At 39.8% G+C, this 26,586-nt stretch overlaps 2 protein-coding genes across 13 annotated transcripts in view; one reads left to right on the forward strand and one right to left on the reverse strand.

Annotated features, from left to right (window-relative positions):
- LOC117406650 (histone-lysine N-methyltransferase SETDB2-like) lies at positions 1 to 16,176 on the reverse strand. Of its 3 annotated transcripts, none has more exons than XM_034922351.2 (15): positions 15,977 to 16,176; positions 14,490 to 14,604; positions 13,557 to 13,626; positions 12,990 to 13,115; positions 12,652 to 12,714; positions 11,638 to 11,740; positions 10,791 to 11,372; positions 9,696 to 9,815; positions 9,342 to 9,511; positions 8,771 to 9,002; positions 4,989 to 5,103; positions 4,297 to 4,429; positions 3,858 to 4,108; positions 2,989 to 3,077; positions 1 to 2,737 (listed from the first exon to the last, which is right to left on the reverse strand). In XM_034922351.2, the coding sequence occupies exons 1-15, from the start codon at positions 16,027 to 16,029 to the stop codon at positions 2,620 to 2,622; spliced, it is 2,340 nt and encodes a 779-aa protein (XP_034778242.2). In that variant the 5' UTR covers positions 16,030 to 16,176; the 3' UTR covers positions 1 to 2,619. The 3 variants fall into 3 exon arrangements, with proteins under 3 accessions (XP_034778242.2, XP_033866735.3, XP_058885233.1); XM_034010844.3 differs by lacking the exon at positions 15,977 to 16,176 and adding an exon at positions 15,693 to 15,850; XM_059029250.1 differs by lacking the exon at positions 15,977 to 16,176 and adding an exon at positions 14,093 to 14,140.
- Positions 15,923 to 26,586, forward strand: part of LOC117406651 (uncharacterized) — a 15,344-nt gene continuing 4,680 nt past the window's right edge. For 3 of the 10 annotated variants that reach the window (XR_009329416.1, XM_034010848.3, XM_059029251.1), the window contains exons 1-6: positions 16,185 to 16,552; positions 18,634 to 18,838; positions 19,634 to 19,753; positions 20,202 to 20,434; positions 21,146 to 21,283; positions 23,789 to 23,982. Coding sequence is in view for 9 of the 10 variants with exons in the window: in XM_034010848.3 (XP_033866739.3) it covers positions 18,652 to 18,838; positions 19,634 to 19,753; positions 20,202 to 20,434; positions 21,146 to 21,283; positions 23,789 to 23,982 (872 nt within the window). In the remaining variant the exon portion in view is untranslated. Of the gene's footprint in view, positions 15,992 to 16,184; positions 18,464 to 18,633; positions 18,839 to 19,633; positions 19,754 to 20,201; positions 20,435 to 21,145; positions 21,284 to 23,788; positions 23,983 to 26,586 lie in introns of those variants that run through there. The other 7 variants (XM_034010850.3, XM_034010846.3, XM_034010849.3 and 4 more) reach the window with 7 other exon arrangements.

Raw genomic sequence — 26,586 nt, forward strand, 5'->3', positions numbered from 1 at the left:
CAATGGGGGAAAACTAAAGTTTATTTGTTTTAGAAACATTGTATAAGTTTAAACTGTATTTTTCCAATGCGAATATAAAACAATTTATATATACATTGTCATTTTTTGTTAAATTACTTTTGAGAGAAACAGCGCATTTACACACAGTATAATCCAATTACAGCAGTAAATTGCTGTGGGTTGGACAGAATGGTTTTTAATGCAGTACCCATACATACCGTTAACGGATTATTTTGATCACTACACTTAGTAATGAAAGGGGGTCAGGGAGGTAAAGAAATAAATGCTAAATATGAATTTACTGCATACTGGTTTTTCAAATATGCAAATGGTTATGACCAAGACTTTTGAGTGGTAAACCTGCCCATTTTACCTGCCAGATGCCATTAAATTAGTTACGGTTCAAAGACGACTGTCTTACCATTCAACTAAAGAGCAACCTCTGTAGTCGACAGAGAAGTACAGGTCTTATGCTGATGTCAGTATTATTACCTCATCAGCCGCTAGGAGGAGATCCATTACAAGAACATGAAATTGTGTGTGTTTTATTACAGTGAGAAACACGTTTCCGCCTGGCCTGCTAGCGTTCATTAGAAGCCTTTGAACTTTCAACCACCAACCAGGGAGCTCAATTGCATGGCACTACCTCAGGGTAGATGGCAGTACCTTGGTCTGTCCTTTACTGTCCCCTCACCTATGACTCGGACTCTGACCTTCCCAAGCCCATACTGACAGGTCATGTTAAAGGAACTCTTTGATCCATTTTCTACTAGACAGCAATGTCCTGCAATCAGGGTTTTGTTGCTTAAGTCTCATTTTAGGCCAATATTCCTGAAAAACTTACTTGACTGGAGACACACAAACCACTGAGCCAGAAATCGTAAAACAAACCCCCCCAAAAAAGTTTATATATATAAAAAAGTTAAAAAAAAAAATAAAAAAAAAAAGATAAAACCAAAACACACATAAGAAACAGGTTACAAAATACAGAACAACAAATATAGCAGCTGCTTGTATGTTGATCTGTCCCACCAGATGAAAAGATCCCAGGGTCTCACTGCTTTAATCTATAACAGCCACATGGTCCTTGATAAAGAAAGACAATCCAACATTATACAAGTGAGGATTGTTGGTCACGTGGAACACGGGGCCTTCCCTCGAACTGTTATCAGGTCACAACAACTAAAGAGCTAAATATCCTCTAAAACAAAACATTAACAGCACCTATTATTTACATCCCTTTATAAAACGGACAATAGCACAGTCATTTAATACATGAAATACCCTGCAGATGAGACATTAGTTCAAAAACCAATATAGTGGCACTTGTGGAGTTACAAATACTATACATAGAAACACACTCTCAAATATGCAATATACATTTGTTTTAGCAAATAGGGGCAATTACCCTACAACCATATTCAGTACATATGGCTGCTCAACAGCTATGCTGATCCAAATACTGACAATCTGTGCACTTCACCAACCTCCTGTTCAGAAAAATACATATACAAATATATATATATCTTCTTCCATATTTAAAACCAGTTAAACAATCATGTGCTTGGGTAAGATAAAGGCATACTATATACCCTCTGAATTTTCATTAAATATATATATTTATCTGTTGATCGTTCCATGATATGTGTTCTTAATCATCATCTATTATTTTGTTTCTATCTTCTACCCTGTAAAAAAGTGAGTTAGCCAGAGGGGAAGAAATTACCCCCGACCCACCCCAAGGATCATTTTTTTTTTACAGCCCTCATAACAGAAATTCTATCTTTCTTCTGGCTTGCTCAGAGACAGTCGGCAGTAGAATATGCTGCAGACTTTAATAAACATGCCAAATACCCCTGAGTGCAGAGACTGTAATCAATGACATATTGGGGTAAAGGGACAAAGAAAAGTCTCTGCAGCTATTAATCAAGACTTCTTTAACATCATTTTCTCCCGAGTCTTAACGAGATGCAGGATCCCACATTTATATTAAATGTTATACTCCTGATAAAAAGGATTCCTTAATATATTTTGTTCCATAGTCTCCCCTGTCATGCACTCTACTTACAGTATAAATGTATAAAGCATATCTTTACTATAACGTAGTTTGTAATATTATACTTATTTGCTGCAATTGAGATTTGACAGCATTGTTTCCAAAACTGAAATTGCAACATATACAAAGGGAGTAAAAAAACTTTTGCTGTCCTCAGCAATCAATATTATTTTCTTTAAGCTTATGTCAATTCGTGAAACACCAGGCACTTACTGCCATGGCAGCAACATTTTTAATGTCAATTTATGAAAAACTAATCATATTAATAAGCTTTATAATTGTTTGCCCCCTTGCAATTTAACTGTTGATGGCTTTTAATCAAGATGAAAAAAAGACTTCAATAACTTAAGTACAGTAGTATTGAATCTGGTAAGGCTATACCAAAAGAAAACAAAAAGACAAATACAGTACCTTGACCACACAATAAATAAGGGACACCAAATATTCAATAACTCTTATTGCATTAGGTTCAGGTTCTTCGGTGGGCATCATTTCAGTTATTTTCTTACACTTCAGACAAGTGTACTGTCACTTAATGTCAAAAGTAAATGTTGTGGTTTATATCAAAGCAGTTTGGTCTTGCATGTCTCTTTTTCGCATTGGCATTCAATTTCCTTCTCAGGTGTGCTTCCAGCCTTGTACTTATAATTCCAGGTTAGCTCTGTACCTGACTTTACATGCCTACAAGCACAAAACAAATATGTTAAAAGACACACAATTACCTATTGCAGAGCAGACTGTGCTGCACTTCCTCCTCCAACTATCGGATGGCATATAAGCAGTAATCACTGCCCATGGTGGCCCAGGATCTATTTTACTGTGTAATGAAATGGCTGCCTATTTTCTCTAAACTCACAATTAATCCGCTCTTCTCCAGTAAGGGGCTGGCTATGAAATTCAAGTGAGACAGGACTGACAGTTTATTTTCTCACCTGTTTGTGAAGAACGTCACCAAGGGAAAATTCCTGTTGTGCGAGTCAACAAATACATTCTGCACAAAGAGATTTGGATAACAGCTGTGCTGGAAAAAAAAAAGTTCAAACAGAGTAAAGAGTTAACTCACAGCATACATAAACAATACAACCCCAGAATGAGGTTGCATTTTACACTAGAATATCACTTGCTAGTTTCTGTTTACTGCAATCTTCCGTCATTCTGTTTTGGTAGACCAGTCTGTTTATGTTCCCTAACCAAAGATTGTTTTAGCAATAGGGAGAGAAGCCCCACTCCTTGAAACCTGCTTCTTGTTATGTCACTGTGTTAGAATTAGGATTGCTGCTGCTCTTTTACATATCCCACAGGATCCAGATGTATTTTGAGAGAGGGTTTTTCACTGCCCTGTTTATATAATTACACTGCCAGGACCTGGACATGATATCAGGTTTGACCACCGTTTGCCCTGATCCAAGTCTTGTTCTACATAGCACTCCACAATTGCCTGAAGGTGTTGTAAGGGATTGTAATCCCTTCCATCATATTTCACACAAATATTGGTGCAGAGAGGTAGGCAGGACATTGTGATGACGAACGTGCCATACAAGTCCCAAACATGCTCAATTGGACTGCGGTCTAGGGATTTTGGTGGCCATCGAAGACACCTGAAGTCTCTGCCGTGCTCCTCAAATCGTTCAATTTAAACTCTGGCCATCGCTATCAGTGTAGATCACCCCAGGAGAATATGCCTCACAGGAGGGTGATGCCATATCCAAGTGGCCAGGCACATATAAAGTATATAAGTGCTACACCTAACACCGTGGGTTGTGCTATACCTGATCTCAGACAAGCGGCATTAAATACTTACATTAAGAAAACGGGCTACATTTCCCTCCTCTGTTGCATCCAAGTAATAATGATACTCTGGGTCATGATCTATTGACTTCTGGTGGCTCGCTGCACTTTCTTCTAATTCAGCTTCGCACCTCTCTTCAGCTAGGGATTTTAAATCTTCTTTTCTTGCATGGACAGAGTGGTTTGTTACATTTTGTCTGCTGGCAGCCGATTCCACGACTGGCTGGACTACATCCGGGTCTGCCACGGCCTCTGCTACAAGACCTGGTAAACATCAAGCAACCAAGCATCTCATCAAACAACACTTCACTTGATTGAAACGTATTGCGGAGTGGCAAAACTAGTGTTTGGCAAGCTCCTTTTCACACTTCTCTTAGGAGTCTCTTATTTCCTAGATATGAGGAGTAACCACAGCAATACAAGACAAAATACAAGTAAAAAAAGTTACTAACCCGATCTACTTCTGGTCTTGGGTGAATTTGATTTCAATGGACCATTTTTTTTATGAATTTTGGTTCTGGGAGAGAAATGCACTTTGTCATCTTCTTCATCCTCGGAACTGCTGGGATGGCATTTGATTGCACCCTAGAATTCAGGTATTTCAAAAAGAGATCTCTGAATTTCTTCATAAAGGTGACCTTTAATTAGCTACCTAATTACTGATTCCCAAAAAAGGTTTTCAGACCTAGTAAGAATGGTTGAAGTGTTACAGAACACACTGCAAAGTTTACAAGAAAGGCGTTATGTTACCGTTGCTAGGTCCAGTGTTGTTCATATCCAGCGTTATATTTTAAACATATTACCAACTCTTTTTAACATTTAAATCAACTAGGCAATACATTTCTCAACATTTACTCTGGAGCATTTGCCAGCAGAATAAAAGCTTTCTATATATATATATATAAAACATTCAATATAAATATGTATAGCATACTAAAAGATATATAGTACATACTGTAGAAATGTATTAGTTTTACTCTGTTTCTTCTAGTCTGTCAATTTAATGTATGAAGAATACATAAAGACACTGAAAAAGCCTTCTCACTGTCAAAAAACATTTCTTTTAGTACCCAATTCATGTTGCAGGGCAGTGTATGTGGACATTGCTAAAGCTACTCATGAAACACTATCATCAGCATTTCACCTCCTCCCTCAGCTTTTCCAGCCTGGCCTGGAGCACTGCCGTCCTGCTTTGGGGTCTCTTTATCACAGAGACGCGTGGCGACATATTTCCACAATTTATCCCCGTAGTATCTTTTCTGTGAGAATTAAAAACAACATTTTGAGAGTAGTTTGGCATACTTTTGAAGACTACATTGCATGCTAAAATGATTCTTTTATTTTTTAAATCTGTTTTCAGTGAGCAGGTTTAAAACGAATGAACCACTATTGTCCCCCTTTCTCTTTTATAGAGACTGTAAGGAATCTTGCTGACACATACCTGCTAAACTATAAAAGGAAACTGAGGAAGTGGCAAAAGTATTTTGATTATGGTGCACTCCTTTCTTTTTTAGGTTGTGCCACCATTGTTTATACGTTTATGTTTGAACACTGAAAGATGCCCCCATCAGATGATCTGTACTTTATTACTCTGAGGCTGTCTGTCTTATGTCACACCTACGAACTTGAAAAACAATTTTGAATACTTAGAAGCATAAATAAAAATGAGCAGTTCATTAAAAATAGTTTTAACAAAATTAATAACACTTGGTTAGTTTTGGAGACTGAAGGTGAGACTGGAAACGACTCTGACTTTATAAATGCGCCTGATCCATGTGACGTTTCAGTGACACAGCATGACAGTGCAACTGTATGTGTAGAAGGACTTGAGAAGGTACATACAGATGACAGGCAGGAAGTGAGTGGGGACTGGGCAACTGTTAGAAAAAGTAAGAAGAGGAGGACGACATAGAGAGGAGATTGATCTAGCTAATAGATTCCAAGCACGGAGCACTGATGACTTGACAGTGACGTGTTGTTAGTAGGTGATTCAATTGTCGACAGTGATTTTAGCCATAAAGATCCCTTAAGATCCCTTAAACAGGGTAAGGGATCTTAAGGGTTGTTACCTGCCTCCCTGGAGCAAAAGTAAAGGATATTGAATCAATAGTGCACAGATTATTAAATCACAAAAAAGAATATGTGGTCACTGTACATGCTTGTACAAAAGATATAAGGAACAGAAAATCTGAGGTTCTGAAAGAGGACTTTAAGTCATTAACAAGACAGCTCCCCACCTGGAATTGACCCCTCGACCCTCCGGTCAAGAGTCCAGAGCCCTAACCACTACTCCACACTGCTGCCCTACTACTCCACACTGCTGTTAAGAACGTCATAACCCAAGATCTTACTATTTCTGATCATCTTGCCATTCTTTTTGAGGTAAATCTGCCAGTATCTACAAAGACTGTGGACTGTACATTTAAATATCAGGTAATTAATTATTCAAGTGCTGTTAAGCTTTCTGATGTCTTGAGCTCATTACCACTCCTTATCAGTAGATGAGCTGGTTAATACCTACAACACCACCTTGACTGGCATCTGAGATACTGTAGCGCCAATCAAAACTCAGAGAGTGTCTTTTAAAAAAAGCTTACCGTGGTTTAATGATAAAATATGAAACTAGAACGGAGATGGCGGGAATCTAAACTGCACGTTCATGACATCGCATGGAAGGGTCACCTGGTTAAATATAGGAAGGCTCTGGCATTGGCTAGATCACCATATTATTCTAATTTAATTGAAACAAATAAAAATAATCCCAGATTTCCTTTTTGCTACCCTAGATAAATTAATTAATCCTTCCCCTAATAGTCTTAACCTTGATATCGAAGCCTCTCACAGCTGCAATGACTTCTTACATTTCTTTAAAATTAAAATACTAGACATCAGAAATGAGATTCCACAGACACCTTCTATTAAGACTCCAGCACAATTTTACCAACTACACCTATTAAGGCTACTATGGGGGCTTTTTCTTTGATTACCTTGCAGGAACTGACAGAGCTAGTTCAACATATGAGAGCTACTACATACTCTCTTGATCCTATTCCTACAAAACTACTGAAAGATGTTCTTGGTGTTATTAATACCCACATGTTTTTTTTGGTTTTTTTTTTAGTCGTCGCCAATGGTTTTGTACCTCGGTTTTCTCCCCAATTTGGAATGCCCAATTATTATTTTTTATCCCGGTTCACCACTGCAACCCCCAGGCGACTCAGGAAATGGAGGCTGAAACACACTTCCTCCGAAACGTGTTCCTGCCAATCCTTCATTTTTCGCACTGCGGATCCACAGCGAAGCCACCAGACCTATAGTGCCGGAGGACAACACAGATCTGAATTGCTCCACTGCAGACCAGCAGGCACCCTATCAGCCACAGGGGTCGCTGGTACACGGTGAACACCGTGGATTGCCCTGTCGACCTAAGCCCTCCCTACCCGGGTGGCGCTCGGCCAATTGTGCACCACCCCCTAGGAACCTCCGGTAACGGTCGGCAATGACATAGCCTGGATTCAAACCCGCAATCTCTTTCCTCCGGTATTCGAACCTGCAATCTCCAGGCTATAGGGCGCATCCTGCACTCCACGTGGAGCGCCTTTACTGAATGCGCCACTTGGGAGCCCCCCAATACCCACATTTTAAAAATTATAAATGGTTCTCTTTCCTCTGGTATAGTTCCCTCAGCACTTAAGGTAGCTGTGGTAAAGCCTATGCTTAAGAAGCACAATTTGGACCCTAAAGTCCACACTCTGAGATCACAGGATGTGGGGCTGCTGGTTATTCCGAGGGTCAACAACAGCAACACAGGAGGTAGGGCTTTTTCTTGTAGCACGCCTAAATTATGGAATGCTCTGCCTTCGTTTGTCAGAGAAGCTGGGGCCGTTACTGTTTTCAAGTCAAGACTAAAAATGCACTTTTATAAAATGGCTTTCTTATCTTAGTTACTTTTAATGTAACTTTAAAATTGATGCTTTTGTATTGTCTAAACCGTGGTAGTCATTTTGGCGGTTTTTGGTTTTAAAATGTAATTTTCTCCAGTCGTGTAACACATATGGGGCTGTGCGTTCATGTACCTTTCTGTCCGTATGTATTAAATATTCTCACAAAGCATGAAACGCAGGAGTGCAGAAATAAAGGAGATATATTACATTATACCTAAAAAAAACCCGGAGCAATCACATTGAAGGACTCACAGAAAACAATTGTATTGTGATTATACAGGTATTCTACTTTATTATTTTTATTTACCAGTCCGCAATGTGTTTAGCTGTAATTAGATTATTCTCTACTCTCTGCCTGAGTGAATGACTGACAGTCTATTGTTTTTCAATCAGCCTTTTGAAGGCTGGCACCTGCTTGCCAGCTGTGCTGTTTTGGTGAGTCAATTAGCATCTGACTGTTTCTCCTTTCGTTATACTACTTACAGTGTTTTGAATACAGCTGTCAGAAAGACTGCTGTGGGGCTTCTAGGTATGAGTATATCTCCGGTCCTTCTAGCGTTAAGTATTTAAATGGGCTGAGTGTGGCAGTCATATGTGTGACATGCTATACAAATGTATTGTGGTGTGTTCTTTTTTCTGCTATGTACTGTACAGTGCTTTGCAATACTTTTGTATAAAAAGCACTATATAAATGCAATAGATAAATACATACATTTTCATTTATTTTTCTCTTACATTCTGGTTTCCCCCCGTAGATTTTCATCTATATACCCTGGGTTATGCAGAAGTCTTACTATTGGTGCTGTGAACAAGATATATAAAATAGTCCTGACAGAATATTTAGTACAACTACCACACAAGAAGCAAAATAGCTCTCTGAAACACAGAAAAGGGAAACTGACCTCACGGATTCCCATCCTTTTACTTTCACAAAATCTAACACAATATGCAAAGTACTCCTCAGATGGTGCAGGTAACTCACTCCGAGTCCTTGTTGCTGTCAGTGGATTGCTGGGGAGCTGTGAGATCCTCAAGCACACTGCATTCCCGAGCCTCTTGTGTCTCTTCAATCACCTCGATGTCATCGTCTGAAGATGCTGCTTCTCGTTTTCTCTTTGTTGCCTCTCCTGCTGGATCTGCATCCCCATGGCCAGCCTCCAGCTCTGCACCATTAGTTTTGAATCCATCTTCTGTACCCTCTATTAAAATTTTACCTGTAGAAAAAAAAAGAAAGCACAATAGTGCCATTTTAAATTTCTTAACTAAAATCATAAACCTCATGACATCTTAAAGCCATAAAGAACAGACACCATTTTCCTTTGTTCACCATGTGGTCATTGATTTGTTCATCTGGCCTGGAATATACTGTGACAGTGTGCACCTGGCCTTCAGGTTTTGCACGTTTATGCTTTTGCTCCTTGAACGAACCTCTTGTATAAGATACTTTACATTTTTATATGTTTTGCTAATACATTGGGTCACAAAAACACGCTATTATGCAATTGCTTGTTGAAGTAGCAGAAGACAATGTGAAATCTAGAGAACAGCATTACCTGCATATGTGCATACAAATGTCCCTTCATCAATGTCATCCAGACAGCGAACTCCCCAGCCGGTCTCCTCCGTTTTAAACACCTGGAGTCGGACTCGAAGGCCATGCTGTACCACTCGGTTTTGGCACAATTTTAAGTCGCATTTGCACCACGCGCTGCACTCGTAAATCCTGTCAACACACACTTTGAGGATTGCAGCAACAAGCACATTTTGTTCACAGCAGTGTATAGTTAACCCATATAATATAAACCCAAGTGGTCCTTTTTGTACCACACAGTGGTTTGAGCGAAGTTCTGCAGTTTCTAAATCAGAGACAATACATGCAAGTCAAGCGACCTTATACCCTTACTTACCCAGAAGGCACTGGCTTCAATAGCCTTTTGTATTTATATGATGGTGGGCCACTTCTTTTACTCTTCTTGCGCTTCAAGACACTGGCTTTCGCAGTTAGTTTCAGGCAGGCACATTTTGTCCTATATGTGAAACAGCATCATGTTAATGATTATTTTGTAACAACTGACTTACGGGTATACTGTCTACATGCATAGAAATTATAGAAAGGGTTAATGTTTATGTTCCACATTCTGTGCTAAATACAGGAAAACTGACTTCTGACTTGATGTCATCATATAATTAACTTAAAAGATGGACATTGAAAGATTACACGTCCCCACGTGTTGCTACAACTGTTTAAATAACGTACCTGTAATTTTTCTTTTCATTGCTAACATCCTGACAACTTTTTACACTTTAAAGTCTGTTTCAAAGCTGTTTTCAAAATGTCTGCTCTAGTGCACTGATAGTGTAAGGATTATTACCTGTCAAACAGGTAACACAGCAATAACGATCCATGATGTGGTACAGAACTTAAAAGTCAGCGCACTTGCTGTTCTGTTTTTTCTTTCTTTTTCTTAAATCTCTCTTCCTCCAGTGATTTAGAGGACAGATCTCAAACCCCAGTGCACTAGAGCGGACATTTTGAAAAGAGCTTTGAAACAGAGTTTAAAATTGTAAGTGTAAAAAGTTGTCAGGATGTTACAATGAAAAGAAAAATTACAGGTACGTTATTTAAACAGTTGTAGCAACACGGGGCAAGGTATAACATTATATTTTTCGGAACCCTGCTACTTACTCTTTAACTTAAATATCATCTGAAATTTCACACCTATGACACAAACTTGTAACACATTAGCATATATCTATCTATCTATCTCTATAGATAGATAGATAGATAGATAGATAGATAGATAGATAGATAGATAGATAGATAGACATACACATACACTGTATAACATAAATCTCCCACCCAAGCATGTACTTTAAAATGCAATCTTGGTGCACGACTTTAATATTTTTTCAACATTAGCAGAGCTGGATAAGTCAGAGAGTAGCATTATTAGACACTTGCAATCATTATTATGAATACTGTTCAGTTCCTGATTACTTACTCGTCCACACATCCGTCTGTACAATCGCAACAGTCCGCAAACAAGCTGTCTGAGCCGTTTATAAAACACCCGTGGGGCCACCTGTCCTTCCTGTACCTGAACGTGTCCGGCTTGGTCTCATCCACATCGTTACGGAACTCAACAGCCACCAGCTCCTCACCTCTACTCAGGTCCTGCTCAAAAGCAAGGGGCTGCGTTAAAGCAGGACTCCTGTAGACTTGCACGTACGTGTTGAACGAGAAGTACTCGAGAGGCAGGAAGTCGCACTCCGTTTCGAGCACATACTGACAAAGCTCTTGAAAATCACGTAGGCTCCTGCCGCACGGGGCCTTGTAGAAGACATTCAGAGACATATTCTGGGAGCTCCTCCAGTCGGCCTTGGCGTGTGCTCTCTGAAAGTGGCAGAGGAGGGGGATTTTCAGGGGGTTCTGACCTCTGAACTGCTCTGCCGTCTCCGGCCTGACTGGGAGGCACGTCCGACTGCAAGCATGGGGTTGGAAAGAAATGCCCGACGGAAAGCGTGGAGCTTTAGGATCCTCCGAGGGAGTTGTGACTGTGCCGGGAGGCTCATTTTCCTTAATTCTGTTCAAATACAGGATAGGATTAATATGCTTACAAAACATAGGGCTACATTTTAGTTCACATATAGAGAGTAGATCTTCCTCAATAAATCCCTAGTGTAGTAGTATGATAATTGGCCTAAATTGCTACCTGTTGATCGATCATCGCAGGAAGGTTGTGAAACTAATGTTAAAGTAGCATGTCATGTTTTAAACCGCTGGTCTGACCCTTAACACGTTTAACTTTATGAACCAGCTCTAAATGAGAAAAGGCTTTTAATACTCACCCAACAAGGCCCTCTTCTAACATAGGCTCTTCTGTTGTTTCATTAGGCAATGCATTTTCAGCACCGATCTCTTTGTCAGCCTCCGTTTTTGTAACAGCATTTTCTTGATCAGAAAACAGTAAATAAGACATCAAATTGGAAGCGATAGTGTGGGGGGGAAACATTACTGATGAATTAATACCCGCATAACAAGTAATTCTATATTTATAGGCACAATTTTCAATTTTTTTTTTTTTTTTTTACTCCAAATCGTTATCAGCGTGTTTTCTGTTGTTGTTTTTCTGAAAGCATAAAAACACCAATTACAATTATAAAATGAATAAGAAGCAACTTAAGACCCTAAATTAAACTGTCAGAGCTTTTTATTTTCTGGTTTGGTGTGTTTTTATTTTCTAAAAAACAAAAAACAAAAAAATTGCTTAGCTGGATGATTTGGGGTAACAAGAATCTTGTCTAATCTAGTTTACTTTCATTTATTAGACAATTTTAGGTCATGAATGCAATCATATTCTGATAGTTTCCAATAAACTTTTTCATGACTTTACTTTCAAGATCATCTTTAAACTGAATTGCTTTGTGACAATGAAAGCAGACAAGATTTAGACTTTTAAAGTTGTAATATTAACTAATAGATGTTTTCCAGACTATTTGTTTTTTTTCCCAGAGGCTTCACTTCCTGTGTTCTAGTTATAATAGGATCCTACCCAAGTCCTACATCTGTGTTCTACTGTACCTAATATATCATTGAATCATACAGTGGTATAAAATTGTATAAAAATAGCAAGAAACTACTTTAGTTTACCTGCTCTTCCATGAAACAAAAATGTTTCTTGCTGGTGTTATAAAATTAAAACAGGAAGCTAGTTGAGACAGAAAAATCAATGGGGAAACAGCAGACGTCTTGTGAGATGTTAATCTCACAAGGAAATGTTGCTGGAATGCAACCACTGTATAAACAACAAGGCTTTTATCAAACATTACCATTTCTAATTGTGTTTTGTGTACAGTCCTTACCTTCACTATTTAAACCAGTTATAATGTCAGCTTCAAGCATGAGGTTCATGGCCTTCACATACTCTGCAAAAGAAATAGTTGGGATAGTATGTAAACAAGGCACTACACAACCATTGGTAGGGTTACCTTCCAATTATAACACTGTCCTTATAGGAGCTTTTAATATAATTTCGTATTTTTTAAAAGCCACTATAAGGATAGCAGTGCTGTTACAAAATGTAACCCTAGGCCCAGGGCAAGTATGGCTATGGCAGGGCCATAAGCTTGGTTTTCATTCAGGGTTATAATTTTTTCACAGCAACACACTAACAGTATTGCATGTAATATTGTGTTCTTACCTTGATCTGTTGCAGATCCATCCTTGATGCATTGATTGAGAGCGTTTAAAAAAGCATACAACTTTTTAAATGCAAAGTCCACATTCGCATTATGAATTAGGTTGTTCCAAAATCGCACTGCTTTATCTAAAATGTTGGAAAAATAAATAAGCAGCCAGTTATAGTGCACATAACAGATCATTAATCTAAGGGCACATTTCCCTCTGCCAAAGGGACTGACTGACTGCGATTTGAAATCAGACTTGTTTATTTCCTCACCAGCAGATCGAAATCAAAATTTGTCACTTTTATTTCAAATACTCAGCATTTGTTAATGTGTTTACACATTTCCTTTAACAGATTAACAAAAACACAAAAGCAGTTCATTTTTAAGCATATGTCATGTGTTTGTATTATGTACAAATATCCAGCAGCTGGGAAAACAAAGGAAACCAGCAATTGCTACTTTTTTCATGGCCTTGTATAGTTTGTATTTACCTGGCATGAGGTATTTTTTTAGATGTGCCAGAAAACTGCTCTACAAAATATTTTCTTTGCATTATTAATTACAGATGAGATATGTCTTACCAACTTGAGTTTTCTCTGTGCATTCAAACTCCTGATCTTGTGAAGACACTGTCAAAGAATCGCCCTTTACCTATTTGAGATAGGGAATAGCTAAAATATTACTAATATTAAGGCCACAACTATCTACCATTGTAATGCTGCCCCAAATATCTGTATGCAGTCTTGTGGGTAGTTCTTAATTTTACACGTTTTTTTTTTTATTTTAATCAAAGGTGTATACAACTTATTCTGTCAATCAGTTTCTTCCTGTGCAATTTTCAATACATAAACCGGGGAACCCAAAAATGAGAAAACAAAAAAGTGAACACATTTCCTTTCCTGAAGGAGTCACTGCAAACACGTCAATAATAAACTCCTCATTCATTGCTGTTTTCCTGACTGGTTGGTTCCAAATTGATTGGGGCGAGCAAAACTAAAAACTAAGTAAAACCAATCTGCTTTGCGCTGCAAGGAAACAAGAACGCTAATGTGTATTTTGCATGCTCTACTTTTAGGTACTGTAGTCTGTTACATTTCAACTTCCTAGAACATTTCACCTAAGAATTGTCTTCGGGGTCAATGCATGTCGCTGGCTGCAAAAATACCTGAAAGTAAGGAAATCACACTGAGCTGTCTTGGTTATATAGTCAACAAAACTACGTCATAAATGTTACCTGTTGTGCAATTTAATTGACAATCTAGGTCTCAAATAAATATGTTGTTTTAAAAGAAACACATGCTATAGCAAACTTTCATTTTAAAACATGACATAGGGTAGGACACTAGGTAACGTTTTCAGTTTGTTTGCCTTTGCTTTACTTCCTTGGTCAACACATCTTACTGGCTGAAAATAATTTTATTCATAATGGGACGTTCTTGTGGGTTACTGATAATTTACAGTGTCAAGCTAGGATAAACAAATATTTGATATCAAGCTGCAAACCCCAGGCTTACTGTAAGTTCAGGAGGGGGAGGCAACTGATATTTTGAGTGTAGAATCTCCCCACAGCCTTTCGGTTCCTCCGTTTTTTGGGGTGATGTATGTGTTAAAGACATCTTCATTGATACACTAGGAAAGAAGAACAGATCTAATTATGCACAATTGTCATTGTGTATGCTACAGCATCTCCTAGACCAGGGATGGAAATAAGGCTCCCAGTGCACAGCAGTTTGATCCATTCCTGGTTTTACTATGAGTTTAAGAAGACACACTTGAGCTTGTTATATATATATATATATATATATATATATATATATATATATATATATATATATATATATCTATCTATCTATCTATCTATCTATCTATCTATATATATATATATATATATATATATATATATATATATATATATACTGTGGCTAATGAACTATGAACTTGCAGTAAAACCTGTAATGAGTGAAGCTGCTATGCTATAGGAGTCCTATTTCCATCCCTGTAGACACATTTAAACATACAATCATTGGGTATAGTGTAGTACTTAGTAATATGATTAAACAAAGTGTTTTATAAGTGGCTTCTTATCAAAATGTTTTTCTTTAGGTAATCTGACATACAGTACGGATGTTAAAGTAATTGTGTACAGCACCTCAAATAGATCAAAATTTAGGGTATAGCATTCTGATGTTGGTTGCAATCTGCACTGAAACCCAAAATACTAAGGGCAATCTCTCTAGAATGCTTTACATTTTGGATTTTGAGTTGTTGCAATTGCATGAGCAGGTGCTGGTGGCAACTGGTTTCACGTGAGGAGAAGCCTGTTCTTGGGAAATGGAACCGCAAACACACTGGACAGTCAAGCTAATAATGGTTTTTGCAGCATAAATTGACGAAATGCGTCTGCAGGAACAGGAAGCTTAGTTTTACTAACGTATGTTTTTTTTTTTTTGGTTTGTTTTTTTTTTTTCTGCGAATTAACACCTGTTTGAAAATAATAGTAAAAAAAAAACACAAAACATTGTCGCGCACAGATGACGTATTCATATTTAAAGATTTCCCAAATGATAAAGCATTGCACTGAAGCCGCTTGCAGATGTGTCTCTTATTCAGTACAAATGTGCCTGCTGTTCAAAAGATGCAGTATTTGCAAAGAAATGGCTAGAATGCGAAATTGATTTTCATTTCACGTTAGCATGATTAGGAGAAGGTATACTTACAGTGGACGAAACATCTGTAAAAGTAATGAGTCACCCATCACCGGAGTAAAAAACGGAAATATCTGACTGTTTATGATGACACTAGTACAACAGGAAGCAGAATAAATGTGCACATTGAATAAGGAAGGACAGATTCAGACCAGGCTAATGGACCCAGATGCAATGTTAGGATCACAGCAAAGTCTTGTTCTGTGTGCGAAACGCAGCAGGGTCAATGCAATGCTATATTATCTACGTTACGTCAGCATCACTGTTCGTTGTCTGGCGTTTTAAGAGCGCCTTACCGTGTATATTTGCAGGTTTGTTTTCTTTGCTCTAAGTTCGTAGCTGCCATCATCAAAACAGAACAAGCACGCCTACAAAAGCATATAGTTTGTGATGTACTCGGCAGGGACTGACAATACAGTAATGTTTCACCGCGAGCGTACAAACGTCTAACTGGGTGCAGCACCAACTTATTTTGTCATATTGGTTATTACACACACACACACACACACACACACACGTAAACTACGACTACGACTACTAATACTAATAATAATACTTAAAAAAAAAAAAAAAAACGAAATCTCGCTACACAGGGCATGCAAACAAATCCAGTCCCATACTCGATAGTCCCTAGTAAAGTGTAGTAGTGAGCCGCGGTGCTGGTAGATTAGTCCTTTAATGCTAGTAACTTTGGGTGTATCCAGTCAACCAGTTGTGTGTATACTTCCTGGTTTGTTTTGTAACATCGAAGGTGAAAGTTATATAAGGTGTTTTTTTAATGCAACCCTTGAGAGGTCTGTCTGTGTGTATCCAGTGAACACGGGCAGGTTTGGTGCAATGCATACCAGGAAGGGTTCACTGCTTTAAGTAAGGTAAGAAGATGTTTTGTTACATAGTGGCACGTGCTTATTATTTATTTTTAATTATAACAATAATAAATGTCAACAGCAGTTTGTTTGGAACCAATGATATATACAGTTGTGTGTTTTAATCTTGTCATACACACACATCATAAAGTTTAAATGTAGACAGGGCTTAAATTCAGCCGGAGCTGAGCTCAGGTAACTATTTCTGCATTTTGACTTGCCGGAGGCTGTTCTGTAGTGAAAACAGTACAACATACAACGTTACTATAAGTAATTATGAACATTTTATTTTCACGACAACTAACTGTAGCAATTTATTTTCATGGCAATTATTACAAGTGAAAATATTTAGGTACAGACAGTATACGGAGAACAGTGCCGTGTGCTTGTATCACGTGCAACTGTAGCGTTAACTGCTGTGTAAACGATTCAATGTATTTGCTTTGCCGTGATTGAAAAAACTCATTACTATCAACAGATCTGAAATAAGATAGGTTTGGAACACTGTCAGCAATAGTTTATGAAAACTTTTTTTTCCGTTATCTAAAAATGGGAATGTAAATTACACTAAAACAATATGCCCAACAAAACATCATGCCGTTGTGTTCTGAATATTCTAGTCAAGAAGCAGCTTTATTTTATACCACACTGCATTTATGAGCGTACTTCCAAACATTTAATTTGTCGCAGATACCTATTCATACCGTTGGTGTGGTGGTCCGTCTTACTTTAATACACACAATCTCGATTTCATTATAGATTAATAGTAGCCTACTCACTTAAGGAAAGTCTCCAGTAAAGCTTTAAAAGATGATGCTGCACTGTCCTGCGCCGTGTCTTGGTTTTCTTCGGTGTAGTGTAAAGAGGGACCGGCTATTGATTAGCCTATCGGACAGCTAACACTCAGATGTTGCATTTTTAAAAATACATTTCTTATGATCGGGTACACTCACACGAGGAAATACGTCAACTTTGTCAGTCAGAAAGTGCAATTGTGGTAACGTTACATGCATGGTTTGCAGAAATCAATATTTTGTAGATGATTATTGTGAAGAGTGTGAATCGGATTAATTTGCTTCCGGAAGGAGTTTTTTATTTGGCGGTTTGTCTAGATACGGCAGCAGAGCGCCTTATTGCCGCTTGACTTAAATTACTTCATATTTTTTATTTTTCTTTTACAATGGCCCGACTCGTACTTGCGAGGGGCCGACATAATACTCGCGAAACTGTTTGTTTCGACTCATACCATTTTTGAGGCGTGCGGGGCCCCCTTAGGTGTGGGCCCCCTAGGCGGCCGCCTTGCTCGCCTTGTCTACGGTATTACTGTACTTTTATGTAATTTCCTAGTTGGCTAAGGAAACAGATAAGCAAAACATGTAAGAAATGCTTATAAAACCCGTTGAACAAATTGGTTTTGTATAAAATAAAATATATGTAATTGCTCTAAATTTTCCCATTTTGGGGGGGCGGGTGGATACTCCATGATAATTTAAGCCCTGGCAGTGCTATTTAACTTGTGTCGCTGCATTCCTATTTAATAACCTTTAGTAATACAATGTGCACCGTATGTGTATTTAATTCAGTTATGAAATGGAAATGTAGGCTAGATTTAGTCGCACGGCTAACCACTGTGATAACTGTGGCTCTTTTGCCACTGCCAGTGTGAAACAGGTACTGCTTTAATGAGCAGCGACTTTTGCGCTGACTAAAAGGCAAGTGGTGCTGTTGGTCTACAGTACCACCCCCTGCAGGCTCTCAAAATAGACAGGTATATTTGTTATAAAATCTAAAAGGGGTAGGTTGCCTCATATTTGCTTAAACACATTGCAAATGCAAGTTTTTGTCCAGATTGTCTTGCAGTACCCATGGGAAACACTTTTCAAATAGCAACTGAAGCAAATCAACCACAAATGATAAGTGAGTGTAACATATCTGAAATTACAGCAGACCTTTCTGTAAATGTGTTTATTATTATTATTATTATTATTATTATTATTATTATTATTATTATTATTATTATTATTATTATTTTCCTGGTTTTGCATTACTTCATAATTGTGGACTGTTTATCCTGGTTTTCTTGCAAGGTTACCAAACATTTGAAGATGGTTGAACTGAGGAAGGCTGCAGGAGAGGCCCTCTGGGGTATGTTCATAGCTGATGCCATGTCGATGCCTGTACATTGGTATTACGTGGTAAACAACATTAAGGAAGACTTCAATGGCTGGATAACCGGGTACCAGGCCCCTAAAAGCAGACACCCCTCCAGCATCATGAGCCTTTCCAGTTCAGGTACCACCTCTGTGGTCTCTAGTGTCACATTTGCAGTTGATATAATATACATCTGAGTATTTAAAGGATAAACTTCAAAATCTGGCTGTGATGACAGTTGAGACAACAGGAAGCAGAATAAATGTGCACATTGAATAAGGAAGGCCAGGCTAATGGACCCAGATACAATGTTATGATCTGAGTAGTAACAAAAATTGGGTGCTAGAAGGCACCGGTGGCTAACTCGACAGTCATATCTTTCCTATATGGCTCAATGGAGTTTGGTATCCGCAGGTCAGCCCAACTTTAATCTTTATGTTATGCCGTGGTGCCTGCCTGACTGTAGGCAGTGGAATTGCCCCTTGCTGTCTTTCACAAGCACCCACGTTAAAAATAAATAAATGCAATAATACAGGGGGACACTTGCTGTGGGGAGAGCTTTGATTTCCACCTTCGTAGAATTGAATTCCGAATCGATTCGATCAGAGCTGACGTAAAGTGGTTTATCATTAAACCTGAATCCACGGGGGTTCGAACTACAGAAGCAACCTGGAGAAAATGAATCCTCAGAGCACCACTAGACACAGTGTGCATGCAACCGAAGTGCTGAGGGAAAAAAAATAAAAATTAAAAGCACAGTGCTTCTTTGTTAAAGCGCTTAGCCACATTTCTGAGAAATTTGGTGTGGTCCACCTTGCCATGCAATTAAGGAGACAACAAGGTATTTTGTGAGTGTTTTCATCAGTTAAAATGATTGTTGCAGAAGTGTAATGTTTTTTAGTTAAAGGACTCATTTTTCTCTTATTTGTTGTTAAGCTGGTAGTGGTCGAACAAGCCTGTCCCAAGGTAGCCAGGCACCAGTAGTTGGAAACATCATTCTTCATGACAAATTGAAGTTCTGGAAAAGGTCTGGGGAATGTGTTCATTACCATCAAGGTATGTTTGAGCAGATAACTGGTTTATTGTAGAGCAGTGGCCTTTATCAAATGTTGGGTTCTAGTGTCACTGAAATGGATCATTTGAATGAAGAGTTATACACAGTAGACACAACACACAGCAGCTCTTTTTAATAGAGGTATTGAAATTTGATCTCAATGTAAATTTAATTTTCATTAATTTTGTTTAAAAAAATAAATAAAATCAACCTTATTGACACCTTTAACCCTACACTTTTTGTTGATAAATATAATTATTATTTTGTCTTAAAGCTATAGTAAGTAATCAGGATCAACAATCGCAAATACATTGCCATACATTAGACCTACATTTGGATACTAATAACTTGCTGAACTACAATGCAAGGTTTAAAACCTTGCAGAAGACACACCTATTCCAGCACCAGTACTGATGTCTTTTACAGTGCCAGAATATTCTTTTTTTAAAGGTATGCAGCCTGGAGACAATACTTTGAATGCTCTTTGTGGTTTAAGAGCAGCACGGACTCTCATAGATGGCAAATTCTCGAATGTAAGCGAAGGTGGCGCTAGAGCTACTGTTCTTGCTGAGTATGTCCGCTTTATGACAACACCAGGCACTCATAAGGACACCTATGCTGAATCCTTCCATAGGTCCTTTTTTGCTGATTGGCGTGAAAGTTGCCCAGTCTCAGCTAACATGGTAAAATATTTAATTTGTAAATGTTCGTAATGTCAAGGGAACATGCTTGTGTTGCATCCAAAATAATTTGTGTTTGCATGTGAAATGGAATGTGTGTGCATCTCCATAGCAAGAATACCCCAGGCAAGATGTCTGACTTAATTATTCAAAAAATATGCAGGAAAAACATGCAAAGATGGAACTCGATCGCACAAACGATCACATTGCAGTAAACAGCTAAAAACAGTTCAAACAGTTTTTTTGGTTAATGCAAAAATTATTTAGCATTTAAATAGAACATGCATATGTTGAGATCTTGCATATATATAAATTTGACATTTAGGGCAAGATTGTAATATTTTAGTCTAGCTATTTTTAAGATGAAAGGACCTGTTTCTCATTCTTTTGGGGGCAGGGGAGTACCCCTTAATCTCATTGGTCTCAGTGAACCAAGTACATTTTTTCAGACATGTGACACCATTGGGAGCTAGCCATACCATTGTTTTATATGTAACCAAGCAGTGCCATGTTTGCTAGTGATGTACTGTGGTCAAGGATTATTGATCTGTGCAGGTGATAAGAAATATATACAAATGAGCTTGGCTGTATTGTGCAGAGGTTATTGCCCTTGACTGGGGAGTGTATGGTTGCCAGTTCATGACCAACATCAAGCTGTTGCATTTACATGAATAAAACTTCAGTCCCATTGTCTGCCCTAAAATTTTGTTTCAGATTCTAGAGTTTGCTGAAGAGCGTTACCGACAGAAGATGAATTTGTCGTACGCCGATAGCCAGCTTGATACAATAGGCTGTCTTCCCATGGGAATACCTTTTATTCTCCTGTCTGCTCGATCAAATGAGGGCGAGGCTGTAAGTACTCTTATGACTTTGGGGATGGACATAAGACTCCCAATGCATAGCAGTTTCGTCCATTCCAGGTTTTGATATGTGCTTGATTAGCCCCAGTGTACAGAATAGGAAACAAGCTCAGATATGTGTTATTAAACTCATAGTAAAATCAGGAATGTGTTATTATACTGCTATGCGATGGGTGTCTTATTTCCATCCCTGGACTTTTTGGATAAACAAAGGGGGAACCCACTTAGTTTTACTACTAGGTATTGTAATAGCTTTAATAATAATAATACAAAAATCCAATGTTCTCATAAGTACTGTGTTATTGCTATTGCTATCACATTCTGTGCTGCACACAGGAAACTATTATCTGTTACACAGAAGTGAATGGGCAGATGACACTGTTGTGTAGTAGGCTTCAAATCAATCAAAGTGAAAATAAAGTCTGCAAAACAGAAACTCGCTGCTGAACAATAACAGATGTGCTATATAAAATAAATCAAATCATAAAGTTTTTTTACTAAAATTAGAAGTTTTTTTGAGTAGGCTAAAGCAAAGTCACATGCCAGTAGCTGCAAATCACCTTGTGTTGTGTTATGTCAGGACAATGGTGGACCTCAATCGGAACATTTTCTTTAGTAATGTGTTTATATATATATACACTACCGGTCAAAAGTTTTAGAACACCCCCATTTTTCCAGTTTTTATTGAAATTTAAGCAGTACTAGTCCAGTGAATAACCTGAAATGGTACAAAGGTAAGCGGTAAACTGCCAGAGGTTAAAAATAAAAGTTTAGGTTACCAAAAACTGAAACATAATGTACATTTCAGAGTTATACAAAAAGGCCTTTTTCAGGGAACAAGTAATGGGTTAACAACTTACAGCTGTTCTGCAGCAATGGAAGTAAATTAAGCCTTGAAAGTTGATGCTAAACAGTTCCTACAGGTGTCCCAACTTTTGTTGATTATTTACAAACCCTCTGTCTGTATAAAAGCAGTGTTGGAACAGACTGTGTTACTACACCCTCTTAAGCATTATTTGGACAGTATTGTACTGCAGGAAGTAGTATATTGCTCTCATAATGGCGAGAAAAAGGCAATTAACAAAGGAAGACAGACAGACCATTATAACCCTTAAAAGTGTAGGTCTTTCCTTTAGAGAAATTGCAAAGAAAGCCAAGGTGTCAGTGAGTACAGTTTCCTACACCATCAAAAGGCACTTGGAAACTGGAGGAAACTGAGGAAGAGGTCTGGCAGACCCAAAGCCACAACAGAATCAGAAGACAAGTTTCTGAGAGTCAACAGCTTGCGTGATAGGCGGCTCACAGGACAACAGCTTCAAGCACAGCTTAACACTGGTCGAAGTAAGCAAGTCTCAGTTTCAACTGTGAAGAGAAGACTTCGAGCTGCAGGTTTGACAGGTCGAGTGGCAGTAAGAAAGCCATTGCTAAGATGGCAAAATAAGAAAAAGAGGCTTACCTGGGCCATGAAGCACTGCCAGTTGACTACTGAAGACTGGAAGAAGGTCTTATGGACCGATGAATCAAAATTTGAAATCTTCGGTTCATCACGCAGGATTTTTGTACGCCGTCAAGTAGGCGAAAGGATGGTTCCTCAGTGTGTGACACCAACTGTCAAACATGGAGGAGGAAGCGTGATGGTCTGGGGCTCTTTTGCTGGATCCAGAGTCGGCGACTTGCACAGAGTGAGTGGCACCCTGAACCAAAACTGCTACCACAGCATTTTGCAGCACCATGCAATACCCTCTGGTATACGCCTAGTTGGTCAGGGGTTCGTCCTACAGCAAGATAATGACCCAAAACACACCTCTAGGCTATGTCAGAACTACCTTAGAAGAAAAGAACAAGACGGTAGGCTTCAAATCATGGAATGGCCAGCACAGTCTCCAGACTTAAACCCCATCGAGCTGGTTTGGGATGAACTGGACAGAATTGTGAAAGCAAAGCAACCTACAAGTGCAACACATTTGTGGGAACTTCTGCAACAGTGTTGGGAAGAACTTTCCGAACAATATTTGATTTCCATTGTAGAAAGAATGCCACGAATGTGTTCGGCTGTTATATCTGCAAAAGGTGGCTACTTTGATGAGTCAAAAATTTAGATTAAATTTTGTTAAAAAAACGATTCCATGATTTCTTTTTTATCTCCAATTGTTTATTTGTTCTATGCTTTAATTTCAGAGTACATTGAGAAATTAAACTGCGTAAATTTCAATAAAAACTGGAAAAATGGAGGTGTTCTAAAACTTTTGACCGGTAGTGTGTGTGTGTGTATATATATATATATATATATATATATATATATATATATATATATATATGGTACCTAGTTTATTAATCACCCTGTCTATTTTGTTTGCGATATGGATTTTCATTAGGGGCACTGGAGCAATCCCCTCATCTGGATTTATTCCTGCATGTGCCTGCAGCAGTGAACCTAAAAGCAGACTGAGCGAGATCTAAAATGACTGTTGAATTGTTTCTTCCCATGTTTCTCCAGGTAAAAGCAGCAGTGGAGGTCGTCAGGCTCACACACCCACACCCAAATGTGGATAAGTACGTGGCTCTGTATGCAAGGGCCCTGCACAGTGTGTTGAACGGAGCCTGTCTGAAGCAGCAGTGTGAGGCAGCCCTGAGATCATCGGTGCTTGATGCCTGGGATGTGTGTCGTCCATACATGGAGAAGGCAGCCAGGTGTGTTGTATTTGCGCCTCAGTTACTGTGTGCTGGCTTTTGCAGTAATAATGTGAGCTTTGAACAGGCAGTACCGTTTCTGTGCCTTTCTTTGCCTTTTTAATTGTGTAAGATTGTATATTGGTTTGCTATTCGAGTTAAAAAAAATAAAAATAAATAAATAAGTCCACCAAAGCAAATTGAAAATTTGAACTGACTACATTGCCGGCTTTAAAAATAATAATAATAATAATAATTAATCATCAAATTTAACTTCAATTTCCGATTTTGTATTGGATCACTTTGGGCCAATAAACATGTCTAAATTCTACCAACATCCCACCTGAAAAAATGTCAGTTTGACATCCAGTAGTAACCTGTGGAGAACCTTGTTCTGGTGATATTAGCAAATCCAATATGAGTTTTATAAGGTGTGGGTGAGCGTTTCATTTGTTCAATTCTTATTTACTGTTGTATGTTTTAGGCATAACATAAACCCAGGTTTTTGGTTACGGGCGCAGTGTACAATTTAGTGTTGCTTTCTTTTGTTTGCAAAACATATTGTGACAAAGCACAACTCACTCGGGTTCGTGCCCCTTTAAAAATACGACCCAGAACAATGAAATGGAGTTTTAAGCGCTAGTGCGCTATTTTTAATAAACACAAAAGTAAACAAAAACACACAAAATACAAAAGCAAAATAAACACCTAGCTCCTCTTGGAGCACTAACTCAACTTCCAGGAACACCCTTCCTAACATGGGACAGCTAAGCTGTTTTCCCGTCCTTACAAAAACACACTGGTGTCACACCGCACTTACTTCTTCTCTGGCTACTCGGAGACAGAGCACATCTCCTGCCTCCTTCTACTCAGCAGCCTAGAGCAGACTGACTGCTCTCCTTATAAACCCTGCACCTGGCTCTAATTTACAATCATAGCCAGGTGCAGGTGATAATTAACAATAAAACAATTAACAGAAAACATTCCGCACATGTTTTTACTGCAGAGAGGTTTTAACCCCCTCCCTGCTGTCTCACACATCCCCCCCCCATGTCTTTTCAAGACACCGGCCATGCCACGGCCACCTCCCTCCACCCTTAAAAGACCACCCAGCCTCAAGTCCAGCAATGTCCATTGCCGCCCTCTTCCACGGGCGGGCTTGAGGATGGGTCGGTCCTTCCGGCGCTGCCAGGAAGGGACCGCAAACCGGCGACACGGGACCCCACCTGGCTAACAGGGCCGACCGAAGCGTAGGCCGGGGCACTGGAGGATGCCGCAGTGGACACAGGTCTTCCCCTGGGAACTGGCGCAGTGATGTCCGATCACCCAGGGGGAGCGAAGCAGCTAACAGGGGGAGCATCAGCGACGTCTGGCAGCAGCCCAGCGACGTCTGGGTGCTCGGGGAGAGCGGAGCAGGTAACCAGGGGCAGAGCTGTGGCCAGTGCTGCAGACTCCTGGGCTCCAGGTCCAGCACAGGGAGGTCCAGGAAGACCGGCAGGGTGTCCAGGAGCAAGGGGTGAGGGACTGGACGCAGCGGCGCCGAACTGGACTGTAGGGGTGGTGGTCGGGGCTGTGGTGGAGGTATGCTTTTCACCTCCTCCCCTCTGGGCTCCGGAAGCGGCGGCTCCTCCCCTCTGGGCTCCGGAAGCGGCGGCTCCTCCCCTCTGGGCTCCGGAAGCGGCGGCTCCTCCCCTCTGGGCTCCGGAAGCGGCGGCTCCTCCCCTCTGGGCTCCGGAAGCGGCGGCTCCTCCCCTCTGGGCTCCGGAAGCGGCGGCTCCTCCCCTCTGGGCTCCGGAAGCGGCGGCTCCTCCCCTCTGGGCTCTGGAAGCGGCGGCTCCTCCCCTCTGGGCTCCGGAAGTGGCGGCTCCTCCCCTCTGGGCTCCGGAAGCGGCGGCTCCTCCCCTCTGGGCTCCGGAAGCGGCGGCTCCTCCCCTCTGGGCTCCGGAAGCGGCGGCTCCTCCCCTCTGGGCTCCGGAAGCGGCGGCTCCTCCTCTCTGGGCTCTGGAGCTGGAGTCAGCAGGGTACCTCTTGCTTGCTCCCACTTTTGGAGTAGCAGGTCTAGCTCTGTCGGCTCCGGATCCGGTAGCCCCCACTCCTGTCTCCACTTCTTTGTCTGCTCTTTCTGAGCAGCGGTGTTACGATTGATCATTACGATCAATTCTTTAAAATCCATTTTCTGGGTCGTAGGGGTGCCCACACACTCTGCCCGCATTCTCCACCAAATGTGACAAAGCACAACTCACTCGGGTTCGTGCCCCTTTAAAAATACGACCCAGAACAATGAAATGGAGTTTTAAGCGCTAGTGCGCTATTTTTAATAAACACAAAAGTAAACAAAAACACACAAAATACAAAAGCAAAATAAACACCTAGCTCCTCTTGGAGCACTAACTCAACTTCCAGGAACACCCTTCCTAACATGGGACAGCTAAGCTGTTTTCCCGTCCTTACAAAAACACACTGGTGTCACACCGCACTTACTTCTTCTCTGGCTACTCGGAGACAGAGCACCTCTCCTGCCTCCTTCTACTCAGCAGCCTAGAGCAGACTGACTGCTCTCCTTATAAACCCTGCACCTGGCTCTAATTTACAATCATAGCCAGGTGCAGGTGATAATTAACAATA

Source organism: Acipenser ruthenus, chromosome 8, assembly GCF_902713425.1.
Source record: "Acipenser ruthenus chromosome 8, fAciRut3.2 maternal haplotype, whole genome shotgun sequence".
Taxonomy (NCBI): Eukaryota; Metazoa; Chordata; class Actinopteri; order Acipenseriformes; family Acipenseridae; genus Acipenser; species Acipenser ruthenus.

What these genes read in the sequence shown, in the direction of transcription:
- LOC117406650 (XM_034922351.2), bottom strand. Translation starts at nt 16,029, where the DNA reads ATGATGGCAGCTACGAACTTAGAGCAAAGAAAACAAACCTGCAAATAT. An exon ending in CTCCCCCTCCTGAACTTACA is followed by an intron (nt 13,627 to 14,489) that starts GTAAGCCTGGGG and finishes TATCTCAAATAG; the next exon opens with GTAAAGGGCGATTCTTTGAC. An exon ending in ACAGACGGATGTGTGGACGA is followed by an intron (nt 9,816 to 10,790) that starts GTAAGTAATCAG and finishes TTTCACATATAG; the next exon opens with GACAAAATGTGCCTGCCTGA.